This window comes from Mytilus trossulus, chromosome 1, assembly GCF_036588685.1.
Source record: "Mytilus trossulus isolate FHL-02 chromosome 1, PNRI_Mtr1.1.1.hap1, whole genome shotgun sequence".
Taxonomy (NCBI): Eukaryota; Metazoa; Mollusca; class Bivalvia; order Mytilida; family Mytilidae; genus Mytilus; species Mytilus trossulus.
In genome coordinates this window covers 66,595,342-66,618,409 of record NC_086373.1, presented here as the reverse complement: position 1 = coordinate 66,618,409, position 23,068 = coordinate 66,595,342, and the positions used below count along the sequence as shown (strand labels likewise).

The window sequence follows — 23,068 nt, the reverse complement described above, 5'->3', positions numbered from 1 at the left end:
AGTGTTGACCAGTTCAAACCAGCTCGATTAGTGAAGTGTACAAATTTTCAAATAAATATTATAATTACTCTAAAGAATCTTCCACCCTTTTTAATTGGATACAATCACTTTTTTAAATCTTTTTAATATTTTGTAATACCACGAAAACATGAATGTATTTGTATGAGTTAATTCTGTTTTTTAACTGCTAAAATTACTAAACTTACTTAATTTGAAGAGCTATCAAATGAATGTATATTCATACATGTTATATTAGAAATATAATTCAGAAACGACTTTAAATCAAGAATAAATCACCAAATATGCAAAAATTCCAGAGTTTACTTATTGCCTAAAATTATATTCGGCAATAGGATGAATAATCATCATCCGATTTCAGGGAATAAGCTTAATGCCTGAAAATTTCAGACAATAACTTAATGCCTAGGCGTTAGCTTATTGCCTAGGATTTAAGCTTAATGCCTAATTTCACTTATTGCCGCTAACATATATACCCTTCTACAACGAAATTTGTTTTACATGCACACGTAAAAAAAATTGCGATTTTTATTCAACGCAATGACATGTTTGAACGTAGTTTTCAATTTAGACTCGTTTATATTTTTTCGTTTGGGCTTGAATCATATTTTCCCTCCGGTTTATATGATCCGTTCATCCAAAATTGACTCTTAATATTCAAGAGTCTATCTAAAAATGAGGGTACTTTTTATATGGCCTTCCAAATACCGTTTCGATCCCTAACATCACTGAAGAGACATTTATTGTCGAAATCCGGAACTGGTGTACTAAAAAAATATTGACACCGTATGTTTGTGTCATAACATCGTGGGCTCAAGTTAAAAAAAAAATCTGTTTAGTATTAAATTTATATTAAGATCCATTTTGTTACATCTTGTGATCAATTTTATTTGGCAATCGCCAATGGCAGTCAGCAGGGTTAAAGAACATCGGTTGTTCGGCCTGTTAGTCAAATGCGTTTTGTTTAAATATACTTTTTCACTTTTTTGGTCTTCTGGAAAATGTTGTTTGCTGTTTTTAGACCCTTCTACAACGAAATTTGTTTTACATGCACACGTATAAAAATTGCGATTTTTATCCAACGCAATTATAGGTTTGAACGTAGTTTTCAATTTAGACTCGTTTATATATATATATTTGCCGCTAGATTAAAACTGCCGAGGAAAGGCAACACACTCAACAGTGAAACAAAAACAGTTAGAAGACCAAATCAAATACAAAGTTGAAAAGAATAAAATTGAAAATTCCGGAAGGTTGGGCAAACTATACTCTGACCACTTACATATCAGTGTCAATGTCGTGTTCCCTTTGTTTCTATCCTTATTATGGTAACGTCAATATCATGAAAAAATATTATTGCTAATGTATGAGTTGCTTTAATATAATTGTAAATGAAACAAATAAAAACACTGTCTAGATATAGTTGTAAACAAAGTAAATAGATATAATTAATGTAATTAAAAAAGTTTTAAAACAAGCAAAACACATTTTAAAAATATGATTAAAGGTTAAACAAGTTTGAATCAAGCAAAAACACTGTTTAAATATATAATTAAGGAATGAATGAAATATTTTTTCTGTCTATGAAGAAATCATATAAAAAATTTGGTGCACACTGAATAACTCGCGTAGCGGGTTATTTAACAGTGTGCACCAAATTTTTTATGTTATTTCGAATAGACAGAAAAAATATTACAGTCATTTCTTATAATTTAATTCTAAATTCCATTTTAACCGTATAAACCCATGGAAAAACGTTGATGACGCCACGGTCACATGACTAAATTATGTTTATGGGCTCATAACAAAATAACGTCAGCCAATCAGAAGACGCGTTACATTCAAAATTAAATTATTTGTAAATGAAAAACTAGCAAAACTAGCAAAACAAATATATTATACATAACTGTAAATAAAACAAGTTTCATATGGGCAAACACACTCCTTAAATATATATAATAGTGAATAAATCAAGTTTGTAACAATAATAACAAATATTATTTTAAATATAATGTGTTTGAAACAAACAAAACACTGTATTGAGATAATTGTAAATAAAACAAGTTTTTGAAACAAACAAAACGCCGCTTTAATATAATTTTAGATAAAACAAGTTTTGAAACAAACAAAAACATTGTCTATATATAATTGTAAACAACGTTTCAAAACAAACAAATCACATTGTCGTAATATGCATAATTGTAAATAAAACAACATTTGCAACAAACAAAAACACTGTCTAGATATAATTGTAAATACAGTTAGTTTTGAAACAAACATAAACAGTGTCTACATATAATAGTGCATAACTCAATTTTTGTATTTAAACACTGTTTATTTGTTTATTAGTTTGCGATGCTCCTTTTATTTGATGACATTGTCTTCAGTTTTGCAAAGGTGAGATGTCGTATTTCTTTCATTGATAAAGCGATTTCAAAATCTCTTTCAAGTGTCTGTTGGACTTCCACATCCATTAAGGAATCAAATCCCAAAGCTACTAAATTGGTTTCTGGTTTAATCACTGATGGATCCTTGATACCTGAAATTAAAATATATTATATGTTCACTAAAATCACAAATATATAACAAGGCAAAAAAGCAATCGAAAAAAACGGGGGAAAAAATCTTTTTTTAAGATATAAGCCATTGCAACTTTGGCGGGAAATGATTATCTTTATAGATCGTTCATATATTTAACATTGGTGCCTTTTTCTTTTAAAAGCTATGATGCGTCTGAATCAAAAGATTTCGAATATGATTTTTTTTTATTAGCAACCATCCTTAATGCAGATGATTTTTAAATGCACTGGAGTGTAAAGATCATGTTCGACGAAAAAGGTCTGACTGAAGTAAAACATAGATGACATATCGAAACACTACTTAAAATTATTCATTTGTAATGAAGTGTAAATGATAAAAAGCTTCTGAAATTCACTTTATCAATATTCAAGGGACGATATGAGTTTGACTGTCCCTTTGGTATTTTTCGTCCCTCTTTTACTTATTCCATTATACTGTCTAAATGAAAAAGCGTACAAAACAGTAAATTCACAAAAATACTGAACTTTGATGATAACTTAAAAAACCCCAGAAAGTCCCTAATCAAATGGCAAAATCAAAAGCTCAAACACTTCAAACGAATAACTACCATTCACAAAATTTAGCAAATCATATCATGCTTTGCATTTTGTTCAAATGTTCATATTCAACACGACACTTCTGAAAATATAAATGAACTGAAGGATTTATACGATAGCGTATTAGCGCCATACATTTTTTTTTATTTCTTCCTATGTAGGTGCTATTACGCAACTGTTTCTGTTGTTACGCCAGCATAAAAAGAATTATTATACCTCAGTATGTTTTTTCTATATAAAAAGTAATGAAATAGTTGTGCTATTTCATTCCACAGAACCATTTACCAGTTAATAGTTTCAAAGACTATTGCCCCGGTGAATAGTTTCATAATCATCTTTCCCGTACTTTTTCATGCTTATTTTTCATTGGACGATAATGATGTCATTGACTACTCTGCTTGGTTACGTATGCTTTGCAACGTCAAACTAACTCTAATATTGTAAACGGTGGAATCTGTTTGAGTTGATTGTAATTTCAATTACAAGAACAGAAGCAATTACAAAAGAGAAAGAAAATCTTCACAGGAATTTTTGAAAGATCTAAAATATAGTACCTTATTCATCATATGGGTTCGCTTTCTGTATATTAAAAGTGAATTTGCGTTTGGTGTAGTTGCGCTAGAATTTATTATAAGCACTGAAAGTTTAACACAAGTATTTCTAGTCTTGATTGAAATTAATGAAATATTTATAAATACAAAACGAATTTTAAAATTATAAGTCATCATGTGCATATAAAGTTATGTGACAATTTTCTTTTCTTTCAGATGATATATTATACACTTTTAGAAAATTAGTTATTTGGTGTATATATGTCTGTGTTGTTCAGTATAATAAAACACCTAATGACTGGTTGTGCGGATACTAGCAAGTTTGTTGTCCCTTCGCATACCAACTATTGCTCTCGGCTTTGCCTCGAGCAATAGTTGGTACCTCAGGGACAACAAACTTGCTATTACCCTCACACCCAGTCATTTAGGTGTATAATATGACAAAACAAGTGTTTGGCGTTATGTGCTTAAGTAGATTTAAACAAATCATATAATTACCTAAAATATGGCATACTGCTTCTAATACACTTGTTTTCGAGACCCCACCAGAACTTGTTTTTTGTCGCTTCTCTGATATCACATAGCTTGATACAACTGGGCAATCCAGGTTCATGAACTGATCTAAGACATTCAAACACGATTTCATCCTTTGAGGTAATGTTCCACCAACTACAGACTCATTGGTTCCCTTGTTTTCCAAGAATATACCAACATCCCCAACCAAACCCCACTGTATAGCTAATGCTGTAAAATAAGAAATTTAGAAATGGTGTGTCAATACTTAAAAACTTAAAGTATGTTGGAAAAGTTGTTTATGAATTTAGAGAATATCATAAATCCTGCATTATACGGAGAATCTAATATCGCTTTGGAAAAACATTCCAAACAACTAGTAATAGCTCTTTTTAGAACAAGCTAAACAAACTATTTATCTATTACTTCTGTGCAAATCAGATGTTATCGTCTCATATATTTCGGGCTGATGCCCCTCAAATGTATGAGAAGCCTATATCTTTTACTTAAATAACATTATTATCGGTTTAATTCACTAACCAGGGAACCCATTTTCTTTCCTGTCTTCGCATATTCTTTCCATTACAGAATTTGCATATCCGTAATTTGTCTGTCCAGCATTGCCCCTCCCACTTGCAATAGACGAGAAGACAACAAACCAATCCAAACAGTCCTTACACGACTTTCTTGTTATCTTATCTAAATTAAGTGTGCCAATCACTTTGGGCCTGCACACATCATCAAAAGCATCCTTTGACATGTTCTCGAACAACTGATCTTTTAAAACCTAGAAAAATCATAGTTTTAAATTTAGATATTCTTAAAGAATTTTAAATTATACACTAAATTATTGTTACAAATTAGTTCGGAATACATTAACTGAAGTACCGGATTGAAATAAAATTGAGAATGGAAATGAGGAATGTGTCAAAGAGACAATAACCCGACCAAATAAAAAAACAACAGAACGTTTACATTATCTCTCTTTTTCTTTCTTAATCTATACATGTATAATATTCGTGCGGCCTCTTAATGACTTTGTATGACTGAATCTTTGTATGAATGAACTTTTCTGAATTTTTTTAATTTAACTAAATAATTGATTTTTTTAAATGATTTTTTAAGCTGTAAAATCGTTGAAAGAACCACATTTGTGTGCGGATTCGTCTTCCACTATAGTGAAACATACATGTACATGACCAGTTCAGATCAAGATCGATATACTTAGTTTAAACCAACTTCAGATATTTTTATTGCACTAAGATCAATCTACTTGAGTAGACAATCATTTTCAAAAAACGCATACTTAAAAAAGAAAATGTTTTTTTTTCTACTTACAACAGCAAGGTGAAATACCCCTCCAACTGGTCCTAACTCTTCAGCTTCTGCAATTAGTCTTGTTGTTGCTTCCACATTTGATATATCTTGAGAAGATATCAAAACTTGGATGCCTTTACGTGTCCAGTTCTGTATCATTCTGGTTTGATATCCTGTCTTGATTCCTGACCTTGATGTAAGGACAAGATTCTTAGCACCTTTGTTGATGAGCCAATGACCAATTTCTAAACCCATGCCACCTAGACCTCCTGTTATGATGTAGGATTTTGTCGGATGACAATAAGACTTGGGTAATGCTAAAAGAGTATGAATACTGGTATCGTCCGTAACATCTCTAACCTTTTGAAAAGTAAAGAAAATATCTTAAATCAAAGACTTTTTAAAAAAATATTTATTAGAAAAACCTCATGATTGTCTCGTGAAAACGGCTATTGATAAAAGCAATTTTTATCATTTACCGAAAACATTCAAATTTTCAGATTGTTATTTTCGGAAATACTTAAACTTCAACATTTGAATCCTCAAGCTTATAACCCACCACTTTTATTCCCCTTTAAAAATGTCCTGTACCAAGTCAGGAAGATGGTCATTGTTATATTATTGTTCGTTTCTCTGTGTGTTGCATTTTAACGTTGAGTCGTTTGTGTTTCCTCTTATTTTTGAGATATTGAGATAAGACGTGGCACGGTACTTGTCTATCCCAAATTCATGTGTTTGGTTTTCATGTTATATTTGTTATTCTCGTGGTGTTTTGTCTGATGCTTGGTCCGTTTCTGTGTGTGTTGCGTTTCGGTGTTGTGTCGTTGTTCTCCTCTTATATTTAATGCGTTTCGCTCGGTTTTGGTTTGTTACCCCGATTTTGTTTTTTGTCCATGGATTTATGAGTTTTGAACAGCGGTATACTACTGTTGCCTTTATTTATAAGCTTCTTCGTTAGGTGCAAGTATCTGTCAAAAAAATTATGATAGGAGACACAAGCTTTAGAATATCGTATTAATTTGGATATATATATTTCATTTGTAAGTGCTGCTGAATGTAAAATATAGCGCGTTCTAATACATGAAAATATTATTTTTTTAACTATTTAAAGCCCAGAAAATGAACAGAGATCTTTATACTTGTGCAATATTAGCTTATTGTTATATATTATCTCCCTTGATTCTGAACCTGGAAACAAAGAAATATGTTATTGATAAAGCGCCTACTTTTATAAGAATTTTTCCAATATGCTGTCCTTGTGCCATAAATCTGAAAGCTTCTTCTACTTTGTTGTTGTTAAATTCTGTATATTTTAGTGGTCTCACTGTTCCAGACTGTACGCCTTGTGTTAGTAATGTTGAAACTTCCTTCCAATCCTGATTATCCTCTTCAAACAGGGCATCCAATAAGATTCCATGAAAAGTTACATTCTTCAGGAATATAGACATCCCTACAGAACAATATATTCTAGAAATATTTAAGGTTAAGGAGTTAATATTTTACAAAAGTAGGATAATTAACAAACAGGTCTAGGTTTTGTGTAAAATAAAATTTTAGATAAACGCAGCAAAGAATGCTTAACTACTATACTCGATACTTTGAAAAAAGATATTTCTGCTAGCATATTTTGATTGGGATTATTTCACGTTTTTTTTTGTGTGTAACGATTTCATTGAATCGAGTTCTTATCTATCAGTGACGTTCTTTTCTTGATCTCTGACTGATATAGACAGGGGAAAATGAACTTAAATATATATGGCACATCGCATAGGGAAAGCGACACATTCTCTGCAGGTTCTAGAACCCGTGCAACAACTATCTGACAGTATGTTTGAGGCATGTTGCAAGAACAATTACTTCCCCCCCCCTCTAAAATATTTTTGTTTTAAGTTTCTGTTTAAACTTTCTCAAACATGTAAGTTGGCCTGCATTGCAATTCCTACGTAGGGTGAAGTTTATTTGTTAGTTTACATACTTTCTTAATAAGTATACAATAACTGCAACTAGACATTTGCAATCAGAAATTATCAATCTTCCGAGGTAAACGTTATTTATGTTAAATATTAACAGAGATTTATACTAGTAAATCGTTAGAATGCCTACCTAAAGGTGTATTTTTGGATAGATCAAACTTTCCGATTTCAAGGAATCTTCCATGGTCAGCTATTACTCGAATGCTAGCCTGCAGTTTTTCTTCTGATAACGAATTCAGCACCAAATTAACACCTACAACATAACCATGTTCTAAACGTTTTAGCAAAAGTATGAAAAAATGAAGGCAAGTAGCTGCGTATTACTAGGCTGCATTGCTTTATAAAAATATGCAAAAAAAATGCACCAGCATTGCATTAAAAAGATTTGTTTTTGTCTGAAGTTTCATTAACACATATTTAAATAATTGAATTTTCACAATAATAAACCTTTTTAGCAAGGTTTAAGATATTGACAAAAATATTGCATACCCATGTAAAAATGAGAATTCAGCATGGTATTACAATGCAATACAACAGTAGCCATCATGAACACACAAAGTAAATAAAGGTCAACGTCAAAATGACTGCGTCTGTATAACTCTAGGCAATTTAAAACGTAATTGATTAATTTAAAATTTTGCAAATTTGCAGAAAGTTTGGTATTTTGTTAATGAAAAAAAGAAAAGAGAGAGAAAAAAACCAACAGCACAACAACAATAACCCATGTATTTACACGTACGTACCTTTTCCCTCAGTCATTTTCATTACATGAGATTCAAATTCTGTTGATCTAGAATTACTAAAATGATTGTCTTTCAACTGCGGAAATCTCTTTTGTAAGTACATCTTCTTATTTTCTGATCCAACTGTAGTATAAACCTCACAACTATAATGTAAGGCAATAGAAATAGCAGCTTGACCAACTCCTCCTGATCCAGAATGAATAAGAACTCGATCTCCATGTTTAATCCTTCCTCTTACAACTAAAGCGTAATATGCTGTTGCATATACCACAGGAACAGTGGCTGCCTCACCTAATGTCCAGTTGTCTGGAACTGACCACAAAAACTTATCATTGACATGAAGAGTTGTTGCTAGACCCTACAAATTTCAAAATTTGACATTTTCATATAGACCTATTATATAACGAATAAAGATAAAATGTAGCTTAAAATATCGTTAGAATATTGTATTTTCAGCTTCATTGACGCTAACGGTACATACGAAAATACGAGTAATCGGATGCCAATAGAAATCATTTGATCATTTGATAAAAGTCACTTGGAATAACAACATGTTATTTTTGCTGAATGATTACTGTAAGCAAGAAAACCTTTATGTGAACGATATAACAGTAATCTTCGTTTTAATCGTTCCAAATTGCTTGACAAAGGTCATCATGCAAACCCTGCAAATTGCTTCTGAGAACGAAATTTTGAGGAAATATAAATATCTATGGGCAAAATGCTTACATACAATTCTTTGATCAATCTATAATTGAATAAAAGCTTCATGTCACCTAGCTTTTCGTTTTCCATGTTAAGGTATGTTGACTGCTGTATGCTTTTATACTGTTTTGATATTTTGCCATGGCGTTGTTGGTTTCGGTTTGTCTTATTAAGCTTATTGGATCAAAAGTCCCATTGGTTTCTCTCTCCTTCTTTTTGAAAACCAACTACCTTCATTTCAATCGTGTGTCAAAAAAGTCTTTCTTTTATGAATTAAAATAACAAAAATACAGAACTCGAAGTCAAAGTCTCTCAACAAATTTGAAAATAACGACATGCTTATTGAAAACGTTAAGCTGTATCGTATTTTGTTTGCGATTTATGTCCTTGTAATTTATGTCCATGACTTACCTAAAATGATCTAAACATTGCATACATAAATGTGATAAATACCTTTGATGAAACAAGTCCCATAACTCTATTCCCTTGCTCATCCAATCCAGAAACTTCCATTCCCAAAATGCAATCTTGCTCTGCTAACTTTCCCGGAATAGCGTCAGGTTGCAATCTCCCCGTTGCTAACATAACGTCTCGGAAATTAAGGGATGCATAGTGGACGCTGCACAGTCTGTTACTCTTGTTTCCAAAGTATTTTGTTAAAGGAGATTCTATCCACGTCAAACTTGACAGATCTCCCTTCGTTTGAATATTGACATGAGCATGCTGACACAATTTTTGGCTGCTGAGCAATTCTAGAAAAATATAGGGTTTTATGAAATGATCAATATTTAGAACCTGTCTTTATTTTCAGTTCTTTGCATCTTTGAAATGTCTGCTTTTTATCTATACCGAAAATGATTTGATGAATATTGTTCAAAGCTGCAGTTATTTGGTTTATATAGATGTGTTAAACCGACGAATATGTACCCCCTTTGACAAATCATCAGGAAATTTCTAATAGCCTTTAATCCAACTTTAAAGATGATTTATTTTCAAAGAAAAATATTTTCAAGCTAAGAATGTTTTGTTTTTGACAAAGAACTATCAGTATACTTCAAAAAACCAAAAGACCTGAACATAAATTGCAGAAAACATGAAAATTATGACGAAAATAAGCACCGCACTCTACGCTGTCATCAATGAGTAAAGACACGCCGTTTTAGTAATGTATGAAAAACAGTAACAAGACAAAATGCGAGAAAAGTAAGTATCAGGAACTTTTGCTTGTTGTTTGTTAAAAAAGCAAATAGACCCTTTGTATCAAACTTATTTGAATTCATCTTAAGAACGAGAATCATATTTTTTGTAACAATTATTAAATAGAAGTGTAACTTTCCAAGCGGTGTATCTTTCTAATACATATCTAATCTGAAACTAATATTTAAATGTAACATATTTTTTTATGTCCAGTTAGATGTTAATTGTCAAATCGCTCCATGTTATATATACTATTTGTATGAAACTTTGACATAACAAAAAAGCGTAACCAACGTCAATGAATCTTACCTTTTGTCAAAGGTAAATGTTTGTATGACCCCCATTGTCCATTTTTGAAAACATTAAATGCTAGGTCCTTTCGAAACAGCTGCCGAATTTCCTCATTTTCTGATGAAAGATCCAAAGCTGTATTTCCTTGGTTGAAAATACATCTGTTAAAGAATGATTTGTTTTTAATTTAAAATGAGAATTAAAAAACAACACCATTTTTTGACCTTAGTACAAATAGACGTTGGGTTGATATATAATATCCATTAAAAATCCAACTTATGTATACCATTAATGATATTTGCGGCCATAACCTGTTTTCAAGAGAATTTGTTGACTTGCAATGATAACCTGTCTTTCGTGGTCAGTGACCAAAGTCAAATTACAAAAAAACAACCATCCCATTTATCCAGGATAACAGAACATCCATCAGTACATTATCTTTAATCTTATATACAAAACACAACACGCAGAGCACCATAGCACATATGAAGTAAATGAAAACTTAAAATTTAAAAATTTAGGAGGTTATAGCACCTTGATTGATGCACCTTAATCTGGATTATCAAACATTATTTCATGTACAGACCAATAGTTGAATACAATTTGTTTTATCAACTGATATAACTATTGTTTGGAAAAGACTAGTAGTAATGCTTAAATTAGCCACGCTTAATGGTAGAGAAATGAAAACTCGTAAATGATATTTGTCAATTTTTATGATTCGTTTAAAAATAAAGTCGAGTAGTCGGATTCTACTTTCAGTTTGAACTGTATTTTGTCAGACAATTTAAAATCTTCGGAAATTACACTGACGATCGACATAGACTGTTACTAAAAATATCATTGATAAGGAAAATAATATTATGTCATAGAAACTTCAGTTTATTTTGTATGTGCAAATTTGAGAAATAAAATACCTCAGTTTGTTTCCGCCGGGTTCCCGTCTTAGACAATTAACTATACCAATAACACCACTAAGTGGCTGAGAATTCACAGTTATCCAAAGAGTTTTCTGTTGTGGTGCAATGAACTTGTTTTTCAAAGCTTCAAACCAGGATCCATTCAAATCATCAACTGGTACACTTACAATTCCCTCGTCAACTATTTTCCATTTACGACGAAGGAGAAACAACGTAGAGAAATGACCTGAACGTTTGAAGATCAGTTCATAGCCAACTTCTTTAAAGATTCCATCCCATCGTTGTTCATCACAGTAACAATAACAAGTACGTTCATCTTCCATTTCAAGAGGGACTGTCCACAATCTTTCTAACAAAAATGCTACTGGAAAATTATTTGTTATTTCCTCGATAAGTATGAAGCCATTTTCTTGAACGGCAGTTGATAAATATGAGAATGCTGTTTTGATGTTGTTTTGTGTACAGAGAAAGTTCCTGGCAACTACAATGTCAATTTGCTTGGAATTTGAGGGATAATCTGAAGTTGCATCCCATTTAACATAATTCTTATTACTTGATTCCTCTGAGAAGATTTTCTGACTTCCAGCTACAGTGTAAGTGATTTCTGTAAAAGGTCTTTCATTTACCAGTGGGAGAATATACATATCTACCGATTTGCCAGTGGTCATTACTTCTAATATATTGAATCTGTAAGATGCAGTATTTTCAATAGCAATATCCAAGCACGGTACCATAATTTCTGGACGAGACATCAAAGTAACATCTTCCACAATCTTTAAATTTCCATTTTCCGTTTTGTTTTCTTCTATATTTTCGAATATGCTCGTTAATTTAAATTCAAACTCGTCGCATTTTGCTTTAGATCTTCTTGTATCTTTTAAAGAAGGTATTTTACTCGTTATCTGGTTTAGGAATGTTTCAATTCGATTCTTATAGGACTTTTGAATTCCGTTCTTGCATAAAATATCCAGACTGTGGACGGCATATGCATAACAATTTTGAACACAGTTTACTAGTTCTTTTCCTACAATTTCATCTGTAGTGTGAGGTATAAAACAATACTTTTGCAGGACAGGATTCGCATGTTGACGTCTTGGTGCCACATTTGAATGGATTCCTAGGATTTCGACGCCAGAAGAGATCACTATGTTGCGATCTTTTTCCACTTTGACAAATGATGCTGAAACAATTTGTATTAACATTTGTTGACACATTATTTGTTGTATTCCTTTTTTTGTGAATACAATTGTTAAAAAGAGAAGGCAATTTAAAAATAACATAATGATATTTAATTCAGTTTTTACACTTAATCATTATTGAAACTGCTTCATAAATGTGAAAAAAATCTAATGTAAATGATAAAAATTATTTTCACTTAACTACACATATTTAGTTGAATCAAAAATTAAAACTTATCAACGTCTTCAATTCAACAACCTTTCAAAGATAAATCAGTTGACAAAAATAGTTTTAGACATTGACTCATATTTCTTTAAACATCTATAGTTTTTCATGTTTGAAAAATGAAATATAGTAACATACATTTTGGTTTTTCTTTAGTGAAAAGAAGGTGATCCGTGTGAGTTTTTGGGTCAATCGAGACAGCCGCAATCCGTGTGGGTAATCGCAAGCACTGTTCTCCAGTACATAATATCCACATTTGTAACATAGTATCCAAGAAAGATACCCAGTTGTCAATCCATGCTAATTCACCTCTACTACCTGCAATATATTATATACTTATATTTTGACATTGTACAAGGTCATGATATAGCGGTCTATTCAAAACATGACTTGTTTTAGCTAAATTCATTGGATGTGTACTGATTGATTCTTCAGAATGGAAAATATTATTTATCTATCATAAGTTATTGAATGATTGCTGCTACATCGCTGTCTCAAATGAGGCGATGATTGAGGTTTACTAACATGTTCAACCTCACCACATATTATATGTGCATGTCCAATGCTGATTTATATTAAATGTAACCTTTTTTCATATGACATGCACTGATGGTTTGTCATGAATCATAAAAAATACTTTACAAGGTGTGTGTTCTTTAACGAAACGCGCGTCCGGTGAATTAAATCATAAGCCAGATACCTTTGATAACTATTAAATGTATCCATTTTGTTTGCCTCTAAATACGTCTGGACAAGCAATGAACAGTACATATTTGTTAAAAGAAAGATTGAATTGTTAAAACACGCTATGTTGAAGCAACATCGTCATGATTGTTAGATAATAAGTATAATAAATTGGTATTTTTTGGAGCTTCATTTGCTTTGTTTGCATTGGTTGATGTTGACATAATATATATAACAATACCTTCTATATTAGCGTTAAGAATGCCCCGAAACTCTCCGTCGTACTCATACCCTCTAAGTCGCAATTCTTTATACACATCTGCAGAGGTTAGTTGACACTCCTCTTTTTGGTTCATATTGACCTTTTTGACAGGAGATGATAAAACAGATATAGAACCACTGCATTTTAGCGTGTCATTTTCTGAGATCTCAAATGTCCCTGTTGATTCCATTATATTTACCTTGAACTTGACTTTACCTATGAAATTAAAATTAGTAATTTACAAAGCATAAGAAGTGGAAGAACACTGGATAGTCACACGTCTTTGTATCTATCAAAAATAGATCTGAATTAAACCTGGTATTCTAAGTAAACGAACTAATTTTTCTATCATTTTAACTAGCTGTAATCAATATCGCAGTGTTCTTTTGAAATCCGTTTTGTTGGAACATTTATCATGATTTGTGTTTAAAACACTAAGTGGATATATATATGATATTGAATAATTCCTTTGAATATTTTGTTCAAATTATATCTTAACTAACAACGAGATGAATGATGACAGATGCCGATTTGAGACCGCTTTTCTCTTTTTTTTGTTAGGTGTCATGGTTATGCATGAATTTCTGAAGATACGTAGAATAATACAGGTTATTCATAATAATTTTACTACTGTATAAAAATTCAATGGGTGTTTTTTTCATATTTATTAACAGAAAGGGTCAACTGGAAATGATTTCTAGATATTGCAAGAACCATTAATGTCTGTCAAAACAGTATATAAAGTATACAAATTGTTTAATATTCACAACGAAACGAAATTCCAAAATGATGTACTTGTATTCGACTCTTTCCGGTTGTAATTGAAAAAGGAAAATTACGTTTCAATCTAAATTCCTAAAGGAAAAACTTACCTTCATTTGGCATTATAGTTGTCGCATGGATTGCCACATTTTCAAACTTTACGGGGATTTCATAATAAACCTTTCTCTTCATCTTTGCAAATGACTTCCATGTTAATACTAGGAAACCTGTAGCAGGAAACAAGAGACGGCCATCGATGGTATGACCAGTAAGGTAACTGTATTTTGAATTATTTGACATTTCAATTTCATGAGTGGAACCACCATTTGACTCTAATGCCTGTGCAGAAAAGTGTTCTGCCTTTGGTACATCCCATGAAACTGAATGATCCCATTCTACCAAAGAAGAAATCATTGGAGTTTCTTTTGGCACGGGAAACTTAACTGGTTGACAGAGCTTTAGAGGATCCAAGTTTATTCCATGTAGGAAGCACCTTGAAAGGAAAATAATGCACACATGAGATACAGCATCATTGTAGATTATTTTACATCAAATAATAAATATGCGTTCAATATAAATCCATTATTTTGATTGGTAGACAGCAATTACGAAGTTTTAAATCTTCGAATAATATTTTATTCTTAGACTAATGGTTTTGGCCTGTTATCTAATTTTTGAGCTGATTGTTATATGAATGGGTAAAACAAAAATAAAAAGTTGTGGCATTTCTACTGCATGTTGGTTAGGTCAAATACTATCAAAAGTCAAAGGCCTTCTTTCACTGAGGATTTGTAGTTTCTTCGAAAATATATAAAAAAAAAAAGTATAATACACACAGAAATGAACTATAATATAACAATGACATTTTCCTGACTTGGTACAGGACATTTAAAGAAAAATGGTGGTTTGGTACTGGTTTTATGGGTAGTCAAACCTCCCGCTTTTATGGCAATGATATACTTTATTGTCACAAAAGATGTAAATATAAATACTAGTATGATACAAACTCTAAAATTGCTGACAGTATATAGTTCTTTGATCAAATTTGTTTACATACCTTCCTAAACTTGTAAGGAAATATGTTATATTGTCTTCGTGGTCTCTCTTCATCAGCCCCAATGAAGTGCATTTAGGTCCAAGAGATCTTTTAAGTATGGCTTGTAGTAAACAATGAGGTGCAATTTCTATGACAACAGCATTGTAAGGAACATGTTTCAGTGCTTCGTGAAAAAGGACAGGGCTCACTAAGTTGTTAACATGGTAGTCAGCGGACGAATATTTAGCCATATCCGAATGCCAATTTTCTTCTGGAATGGACGAACTAATCCATTTCTTACTTCTTGATTTTGGTACGATAACCTTAAAAAAATAAAAAAAATATCAACTGTAAGCAATCAGTTGATAGATATTTGTGCACACATATAAATATATTCATTATGTGACATTCACTCAATTTTGTATCATTAGAAGCGTCTATTAAATAGAATGAAAATGCCATTTGACGAATTTTCAAACAAAGTTTTAGAGGTTGAATGCCTTTTATTTATGTCCCTTTTTGTCATTAATATGTCATTATGAAAACAATTTGAGTGTGTGTCTTCCTGGTGATTCAAATCAACACAATTTGTAAATGTTTATTGTTTTATTTATGCTATTAGAGCACCAACTGTGAATCCTTCAATAATTAACATAATTATCTCAGAATTTAGTAGGGGGAAAAATGATATGGGGTACAATTTATCCATTCACGACACAAAATCAGTACATACATTGAAAAACACAAAACACAAAAGGAATATCGCTTGTATTGACGTTTTTCGTCCACAAGGTACAGTGAGTCCTTATACACAAAACAAAAAAGAAATATAAAACAAATATATCAGTGCAAGTTAAAGATTGTCCTAAGTACTGATTTGACCTGATATGAATAACTTATTAATTGTTGGAAAATTGAACACGATATGGATAAAACAGGTTTCAAAAAAGAGACATCATGAATTAAGAAAATAGAAATAACTTACATTTGCCAACGCGGATTTTAGTGCTGGTGCAATTTTTGCCATTTGATACGAATGGAAAGCAATACCAGCACTATTCACGTTCTTTGCAAATATTTGTTTCTTTTGTAGATCCGTAACAAATTGTGAAACCGATGCTGCAGGACCAGATATCGTTACTGTATCTTCTGAGTTATGACAAGCAGGAACTACATCTGGCGGACACATTTCTGTAGTCTTTTCCCATGTCAAACCTATTAAAGAGATATTCCATGATATTCAACAGACGAAACACATTATTTTGAAGGGTAGTTGAATACTAATCGACAAAGCTGTCATTTCCGGTACATTTCAAAACTGTTAAAAAAGTTTTTAGATATTCTGAAAATCACTTAAATTTCAATTAAAACTCATCTGTCGTTAATGTTCATGTTTCTTCATAGTGTACTCATTATGAAAATTAAGTAACGTTTTTGGAAATAAAACAACTATAAATCAAAACCTTAAGATCTAGGACGTTAATCATTATATTTGTTCGATCGATTTCAACAATGAACACAACCAATTACGTATAGGGGACTTTAAAATGTCTTGATATGTCGAGATGTTAAACCATTACACGAGAAAAAAACAACGTTCCGATTCATGCTAAAACAATACAAAAAACGAAAATCAATTATCGCAGGCAGCGACCAACGACACCCTTTGAATAACGTGAATGACTCCTCGCTTAAATGTTATGGCTTGGTAAAATATGGTGTTGATGGCTCCAACTTCCAATTTACCGATGACAGTAAGACAACATCACTGCAAACGTGCAAACATGAATTAGATTGCGATTGACTGGTTAGCAAACAAAATAATCCAAAGAGAAAAAAAAAAAGTTTATTGCTTAATATAGTACTTGTAGTATGTCATTCTATCTGTGCGTGTAAACATTCTTAAATGAAATAACATTTATTTTTTAAGTGTTTATGTGTTAGTAATTTAGAGAGTAGTGTTTTCATGCAATGGTTGTTATATGGAGAATATAGAACTTATCCTCTGTTGACGACTTTGTGCTGCCCTTATTATTCATCTTTTGGCGACTGTCACATTGACATGTATCTCTTTATCTAAAATTGAGAATGGAAATGGGGAATGTGTCAAAGAGACAACAACCCGACCAAAATAAAAAAACACAACAGCAGAAGGTCACCAACAGGTACTCTATCTTTTATCTACCTTTAGTTTTGCACTTTATAAATCTACGTTACTAAGAATTAGAATAGAGTTAAAACGTTCCCTTTAAGCTGATTGATAACAAAGTAATACTTCTTACCTACAGCAGCCATGCCTCCTAATGGCAAATTTGCTTCTTGGATACATTTTCCTCTCCAGAAAGCTGCTAGAATAGTCTCATTTGCTGTTAAGGAACCATCAGCATAACCACAAGCCAGTTCTCCAACTGAATGACCCAAAATTCCATCTGGCATGATGCCAACGGCAGATAAAAGATCTACCAATGCTATCTGTAGAATAAACAACAGACCAAAATGAATTCCTTCATCAAATATAGGTACGTTATAAATATATCAGCATTTCGTTTTATTTTTCAATTAATACAAATAGGTATAGAAACGAAATCAGTTAAATATATAATCTTTATACAAACAAACTTCATTTGCTTAAATACTTTTTTTCTTTTACACTCAGAAAAAACCTCATCAATTGCGTTTTATAATTACATTTACTTGTATCTACCTTACAAACCAAAGAAAAAATATTGCATTTACCATTTCCATTTGAAAAGTGAACTGTTTTGTGTTGTACTACATGTCATACAGAGATTTACCAATTTTCTCTACCAACAATGCTTTTGATCAGTGTTTAGGAAAACTTAAACTTATCGGTATGATCATCTGCCATATTGGGCCGTACGTAACGTAAGTTACGAACAGCCGCTTCCCCCAGTGTGTCCCAAGCGCCTGAACCGTACCTGTATTGCAGCGATACAAACAAAACAATTTAATGCATCGTTGAAATAGTTCTCCAATCCACTCGTCAAGATTAAACAAAGTTTAACACCATATGGATCTAGCACTGTTTCTGATCTCAATATGGACTCTTTAAATAGTGGAATGTCCATCATCTGTTTTCCCATACCACACCATTGTGTCCCCATTCCAGAAAATACAAACCAGACTGGACGAATTTCCTGATGTGTAACAGCCTGAAACGACCCATAAAACAGCTGAAATAATCTACAGTATTTTCATTACCTCTTCAATTTAAACTGATATGCATAACTTTTAAATTTCAAGGTCATGTAGTAACATCATTAACCGGCAACTGGGTTGGTTCTAACTGTTAATACTCTAATTGTTCACCTTCAACTATGTTTTCTTCCCAATGGTTATTTTGCTCAAAATATTTGTTTGTTTTATGAAAGTAAGGATTGATCATGAACGGTTCTTTGTTGTCATTTTGATGTTATATTTCATATGGCCATAAAAGTGCAAGGTTTGGCATGCCGCAAAACCAGGTTCAACCCACCATTTTTTCCTTTAAAAATGCCCTGTACCAAGTCATGAATATGGCCATTGTTATATTATAGTTCGTTTCTGTGTGTATTACATTTTAACGTTGAGTCGTTTGTTTTCTCTTGTTTTTCAGTGTAAATTCACATTGCGATAAGATGTGTCACGGTACTGGTCTATCCCAAATTCATGTATTTGGTTTTGATGTTATATTTGTTATTCTCGTGGGATTTTTTCTGATGCTCGGTCCGTTTCTGTGTGTGATACATTTTAGTGTTATGTTGTTGTTCTCCTCTTATATTTAATGCGTTTCCCTCGGTTTTAGTTTGTATCCCCGATTTTGTTTTTTTGTCCATGGATTTATGAGTTTTGAACAGCGGTATACTACTGTTGCCTTTATCTTTCAAAGAGTAAACATCAATATGATAAACATATTTCAGGTCACATATGATAATTCCTTGAACAAAAAGACAAACAAGCAATTAGAATTACAGTAACAACTTTAAACAACTGTTATTGGCAATAGCCATAAAATGTGTAATATACATTGTGACAAAAAATATTGCCTTTTTGTTGTTGGTTAAAGAATTAAAAGTACAAGATACTCTTAAGAAACCATAAATGCATCGTAGCAACACTAAACTAATATTATTTTTAGAAAAGTGTTCTGAAAGTTATCCACTGGTGTCATTCTACTGTTAACAAAACTTGGTGAAAGTCGTGTTTACTAACTTATCAAATGGCAAATATGCATATATAGACAAACAATCTAATTAGACTTGAATGGTTTAAAGAAAGTGGTCTCCGAGAACGATCGTCATAACGCGTCATTGTTGTAAACGATAGTCAGATTGTAGGATAATCAAAACATATACCAGTTGAAATGTAGCAATTTCAGGAAATACTGCATTCAAACAATTCTATGAAAATTCAAAACTGCAAGAACTTATGTTAGCAACACCTTTCTCGTCACAATTTGCAATATACCAAAAAGATAAATAACAAAAACAACAAATCCAAAATGAAAACGCCGTAAGCAAATGGCAAATCAAAACTTCGAACACATCAAACGAATGGATACCAACTGTCATATTCCTTGTCCTCGGTCCTGGAATGCTCTAATGTAGTAATGGTGGATTTGACCTAGTTTTAAAGCTAGAAAACCTCTCACTTGTATGACAGTCGCCAACATTTCCCTTATATTGACAACAGTATGTGAATAAAATCAACATATATAATAGTTAAAAATGTCTAAAATAGGGGTCAAACAGTCAACGATATTTTCTGGAGAAAATATTCTTACTTACATGGACTTCTTGTATCTGAGGATCTGTATTTAGAACAGTAAATCCTCTATAGATATGACTGCAATTTCGAGTTTCATTCAGAAAAGAATGAAAATGAATATTTGTACTGTGATCCTCAGCTGCAGTCAGAACTTTTTCTAAACCCGTCTTTGTTCTTGAAGTATAGATGAATAATCGTTTTGACAGGTCACGTGATGTCATCTTACTGCCTTGATGAGGTCGCAAAACGATATGAGAATTTGAACCTCCAAATCCAAAAGAGTTCACTGCAATCAATCCACCATTGAAAGATGTGTGTTCTGTAACTACTTTCAGTTTCCCATTTGAAAGTCCCGGGATATCAGGATTTGGGTTTTTATAGTGAAGATTTGCTGCTATCTGACTACTTTCCATGCAAATTATCATTTTCGCGACTGCTGCTAAACCTGCATTTAAAAAAACTCAAAGCTGATATAAATATTGGCTTGGGAAAAAAGAACAATACGCACGTTACAAAAAATACTTGAAAATAGTTATCAAAGGTACCAGGATTATATTTTAGAACGCCAGACGCGCGTTCCGTCTACATAAGACTCATCAGTGACGCTCACTTAAAAAACTATAAAGCCAAACAGTTACAAAGTTGAAAAAACACAGTAGCATTGTGGCTTAGAAGAGCGTTACGTTTCTCAAGTTGCATTTTCATAATTACTTATCATAAACGAACGGAACTATATATGTTTTGGGTGATAAAGTGGTAAAAAAGGTCCGTATATTATGTGTTTGCAGTGAGGGTTTTTCTTCCTGATAGATTGTTTAGAGAACAGATCAGATTAGTAATCATAACAGTATTAAGAAGTGTGTAATGTACGTTAACTATTTTCTAATTTATGACAAAGTCAATAAAATAAACTCATCATTGATAACAGGATTAAATTTTGTGTTTACGCCAAACGCGCGTTTTGTCTACAAAAGACTCATCTGTGACGCTCGTATCAAAAAACGTTAAAAAGGTCAAATAAAGTAAGAAGTTGAAAATCATTGAGGACCAAAATTCCTAAAAGTTTTGCCAAATACAGCTGAGGTAATATATTCCTGAGGTAGAAAAGCCTTAGGATTTCATCAATTCAAAAGTTTTGTAATCAGTTAAACAGATGGAAATCCATAAGTTCTAAACATATTCTGATTGTCAGTCTGCACCAATTTCACAAATAAACCCAATTTAACAATGATATTTATATTATCCACGTAATGATTTTGTTTTTGTGTTTACCTCTTGTTTAATGGTGTAAGATGTGCATCGTTTTACAATTCAAAATACATCTTATATAATTACTGAATGATATAGCTCATCAATAATGGACAAATACTAATCAAAGGAAATACCTGATGCGGGTTCTGTGTGACCAATATTCGACTTAACCGAGCCAATCAAAAGAGGTTTCGTACGATCCTTACAAAAGATATCGCAGACAGTATTAAGTTCCTGTGGGTCACCAGCTTGAGTACCCGTTCCATGAGCCTCTACATACTCAACTGAGCCAGGATCAACACCAATATCACGATAAAGACTTTGTAATAACTGTTTTTGTGCAGATCCAGACGGAAATGTTATTCCTTAAAACAAACAATAAATATGGTTAGCAAACAATATTTAGATAGTCTAATCAGAAAAGGACTAAAGTATATAACATGACATATATTGCATGTCTGGACATCCTTATACATCTTTAATTCTAGATCAATGCCACAACGTTTATTATGTAAATTAAAACAAGGGTATCAATTAAAGTGCACCAGATGCCCATAACGACAGTAAGTGTATTCAGTTTTGCCAATGAAATATATTTGAAAATACAAGACCTAGAACAAACATTGAAGAAATAACCGGGAAAAAAGTGTAAGTCAATAAAGGAAACAAAGATATGTAGGACGAGAAATCATTTATCAATATGATTAACAAATTTTCATTGCAGCATATCATACTGAATAATAAATGTGATTGAAACAAATAGTATATATAGTCCCTTGAATCAGAGTTATCAAAAGAATTTCGTAAAAAGTAATCAGAATGATATTTTTCCATATGAATACTTATATCTAAGCATTTGAAAACCCAAAATCAGTGATGGCAATCAAAAGTAAAATCATAAAAACACTCCGAGGAAAATTAAAAAATATACGTCCCTAATAAAATGGCTTGGTACAGACATTTTCTTATGTGAAATAAGGTATCTTAAGAATACACAAATAAATGACAATATCACTTCTTAAATTTGTTCAAATGCACTACAACGTATTTTCTATATGGATAAAATGTTTGAATATTTGCATAAGTATGAATATTTTAACTACACCTTGTTTACAAAGCAAATGCCCACATATTAAAGGGTTAATATGCAGGAAACAGCACATTTCTAAATTCAATATAAGATTGACTTTTTTTATCTGTTTATTGACGAAAATAAACATAAACTATCTTGAAATCTGTTTTGATGTGTAAAGCGCAGCGACGTGATATGCTCAAATTAAATATATGTGCAAAATCGTCAGATGGAATTTGAGTTTAATGTAACTTTGGAAGCTAGCTGAAATTAAAATGAAAATATAATACCCACAGTTATATATGTTTATTATGATCATTGTAGTTAATTTTACCTTTTTCCTTCCTTCCATCATTGTTTGATCTAGCATGTAATATGGTACAATATATTCTCCTCGATACATTTTGTTTTTGTATGAAGACAGCAACAACACCTTCACTTCTGCAGTACCCATCACCTATCAAA

The 23,068-nt window shown here is 32.0% G+C and overlaps 1 protein-coding gene across 1 annotated transcript in view; it reads right to left on the bottom strand.

Annotated features, from left to right (window-relative positions):
• Window positions 1-1,974: 1,974 nt before the first annotated feature.
• The window catches only part of LOC134690304 (fatty acid synthase-like), a 35,952-nt gene continuing 14,858 nt past the window's right edge, over window positions 1,975-23,068 (bottom strand). Inside the window, exons 5-24 of the mRNA XM_063550307.1 lie at window positions 22,938-23,060; window positions 21,666-21,896; window positions 20,307-20,725; window positions 18,453-18,686; window positions 17,796-17,985; window positions 16,499-16,728; window positions 15,535-15,836; window positions 14,588-14,970; window positions 13,695-13,931; window positions 12,908-13,087; window positions 11,363-12,545; window positions 10,464-10,606; window positions 9,411-9,709; window positions 8,253-8,610; window positions 7,640-7,762; window positions 6,763-6,986; window positions 5,558-5,896; window positions 4,760-5,006; window positions 4,205-4,450; window positions 1,975-2,557 (exon numbers count right to left, since the gene is read on the bottom strand). Of these exons, the coding sequence (XP_063406377.1) occupies window positions 2,364-2,557; window positions 4,205-4,450; window positions 4,760-5,006; window positions 5,558-5,896; window positions 6,763-6,986; window positions 7,640-7,762; window positions 8,253-8,610; window positions 9,411-9,709; window positions 10,464-10,606; window positions 11,363-12,545; window positions 12,908-13,087; window positions 13,695-13,931; window positions 14,588-14,970; window positions 15,535-15,836; window positions 16,499-16,728; window positions 17,796-17,985; window positions 18,453-18,686; window positions 20,307-20,725; window positions 21,666-21,896; window positions 22,938-23,060 (5,885 nt within the window). The 3' untranslated portion in view covers window positions 1,975-2,363. The remainder of the gene's footprint in view (window positions 2,558-4,204; window positions 4,451-4,759; window positions 5,007-5,557; window positions 5,897-6,762; window positions 6,987-7,639; window positions 7,763-8,252; window positions 8,611-9,410; window positions 9,710-10,463; window positions 10,607-11,362; window positions 12,546-12,907; window positions 13,088-13,694; window positions 13,932-14,587; window positions 14,971-15,534; window positions 15,837-16,498; window positions 16,729-17,795; window positions 17,986-18,452; window positions 18,687-20,306; window positions 20,726-21,665; window positions 21,897-22,937; window positions 23,061-23,068) is intronic.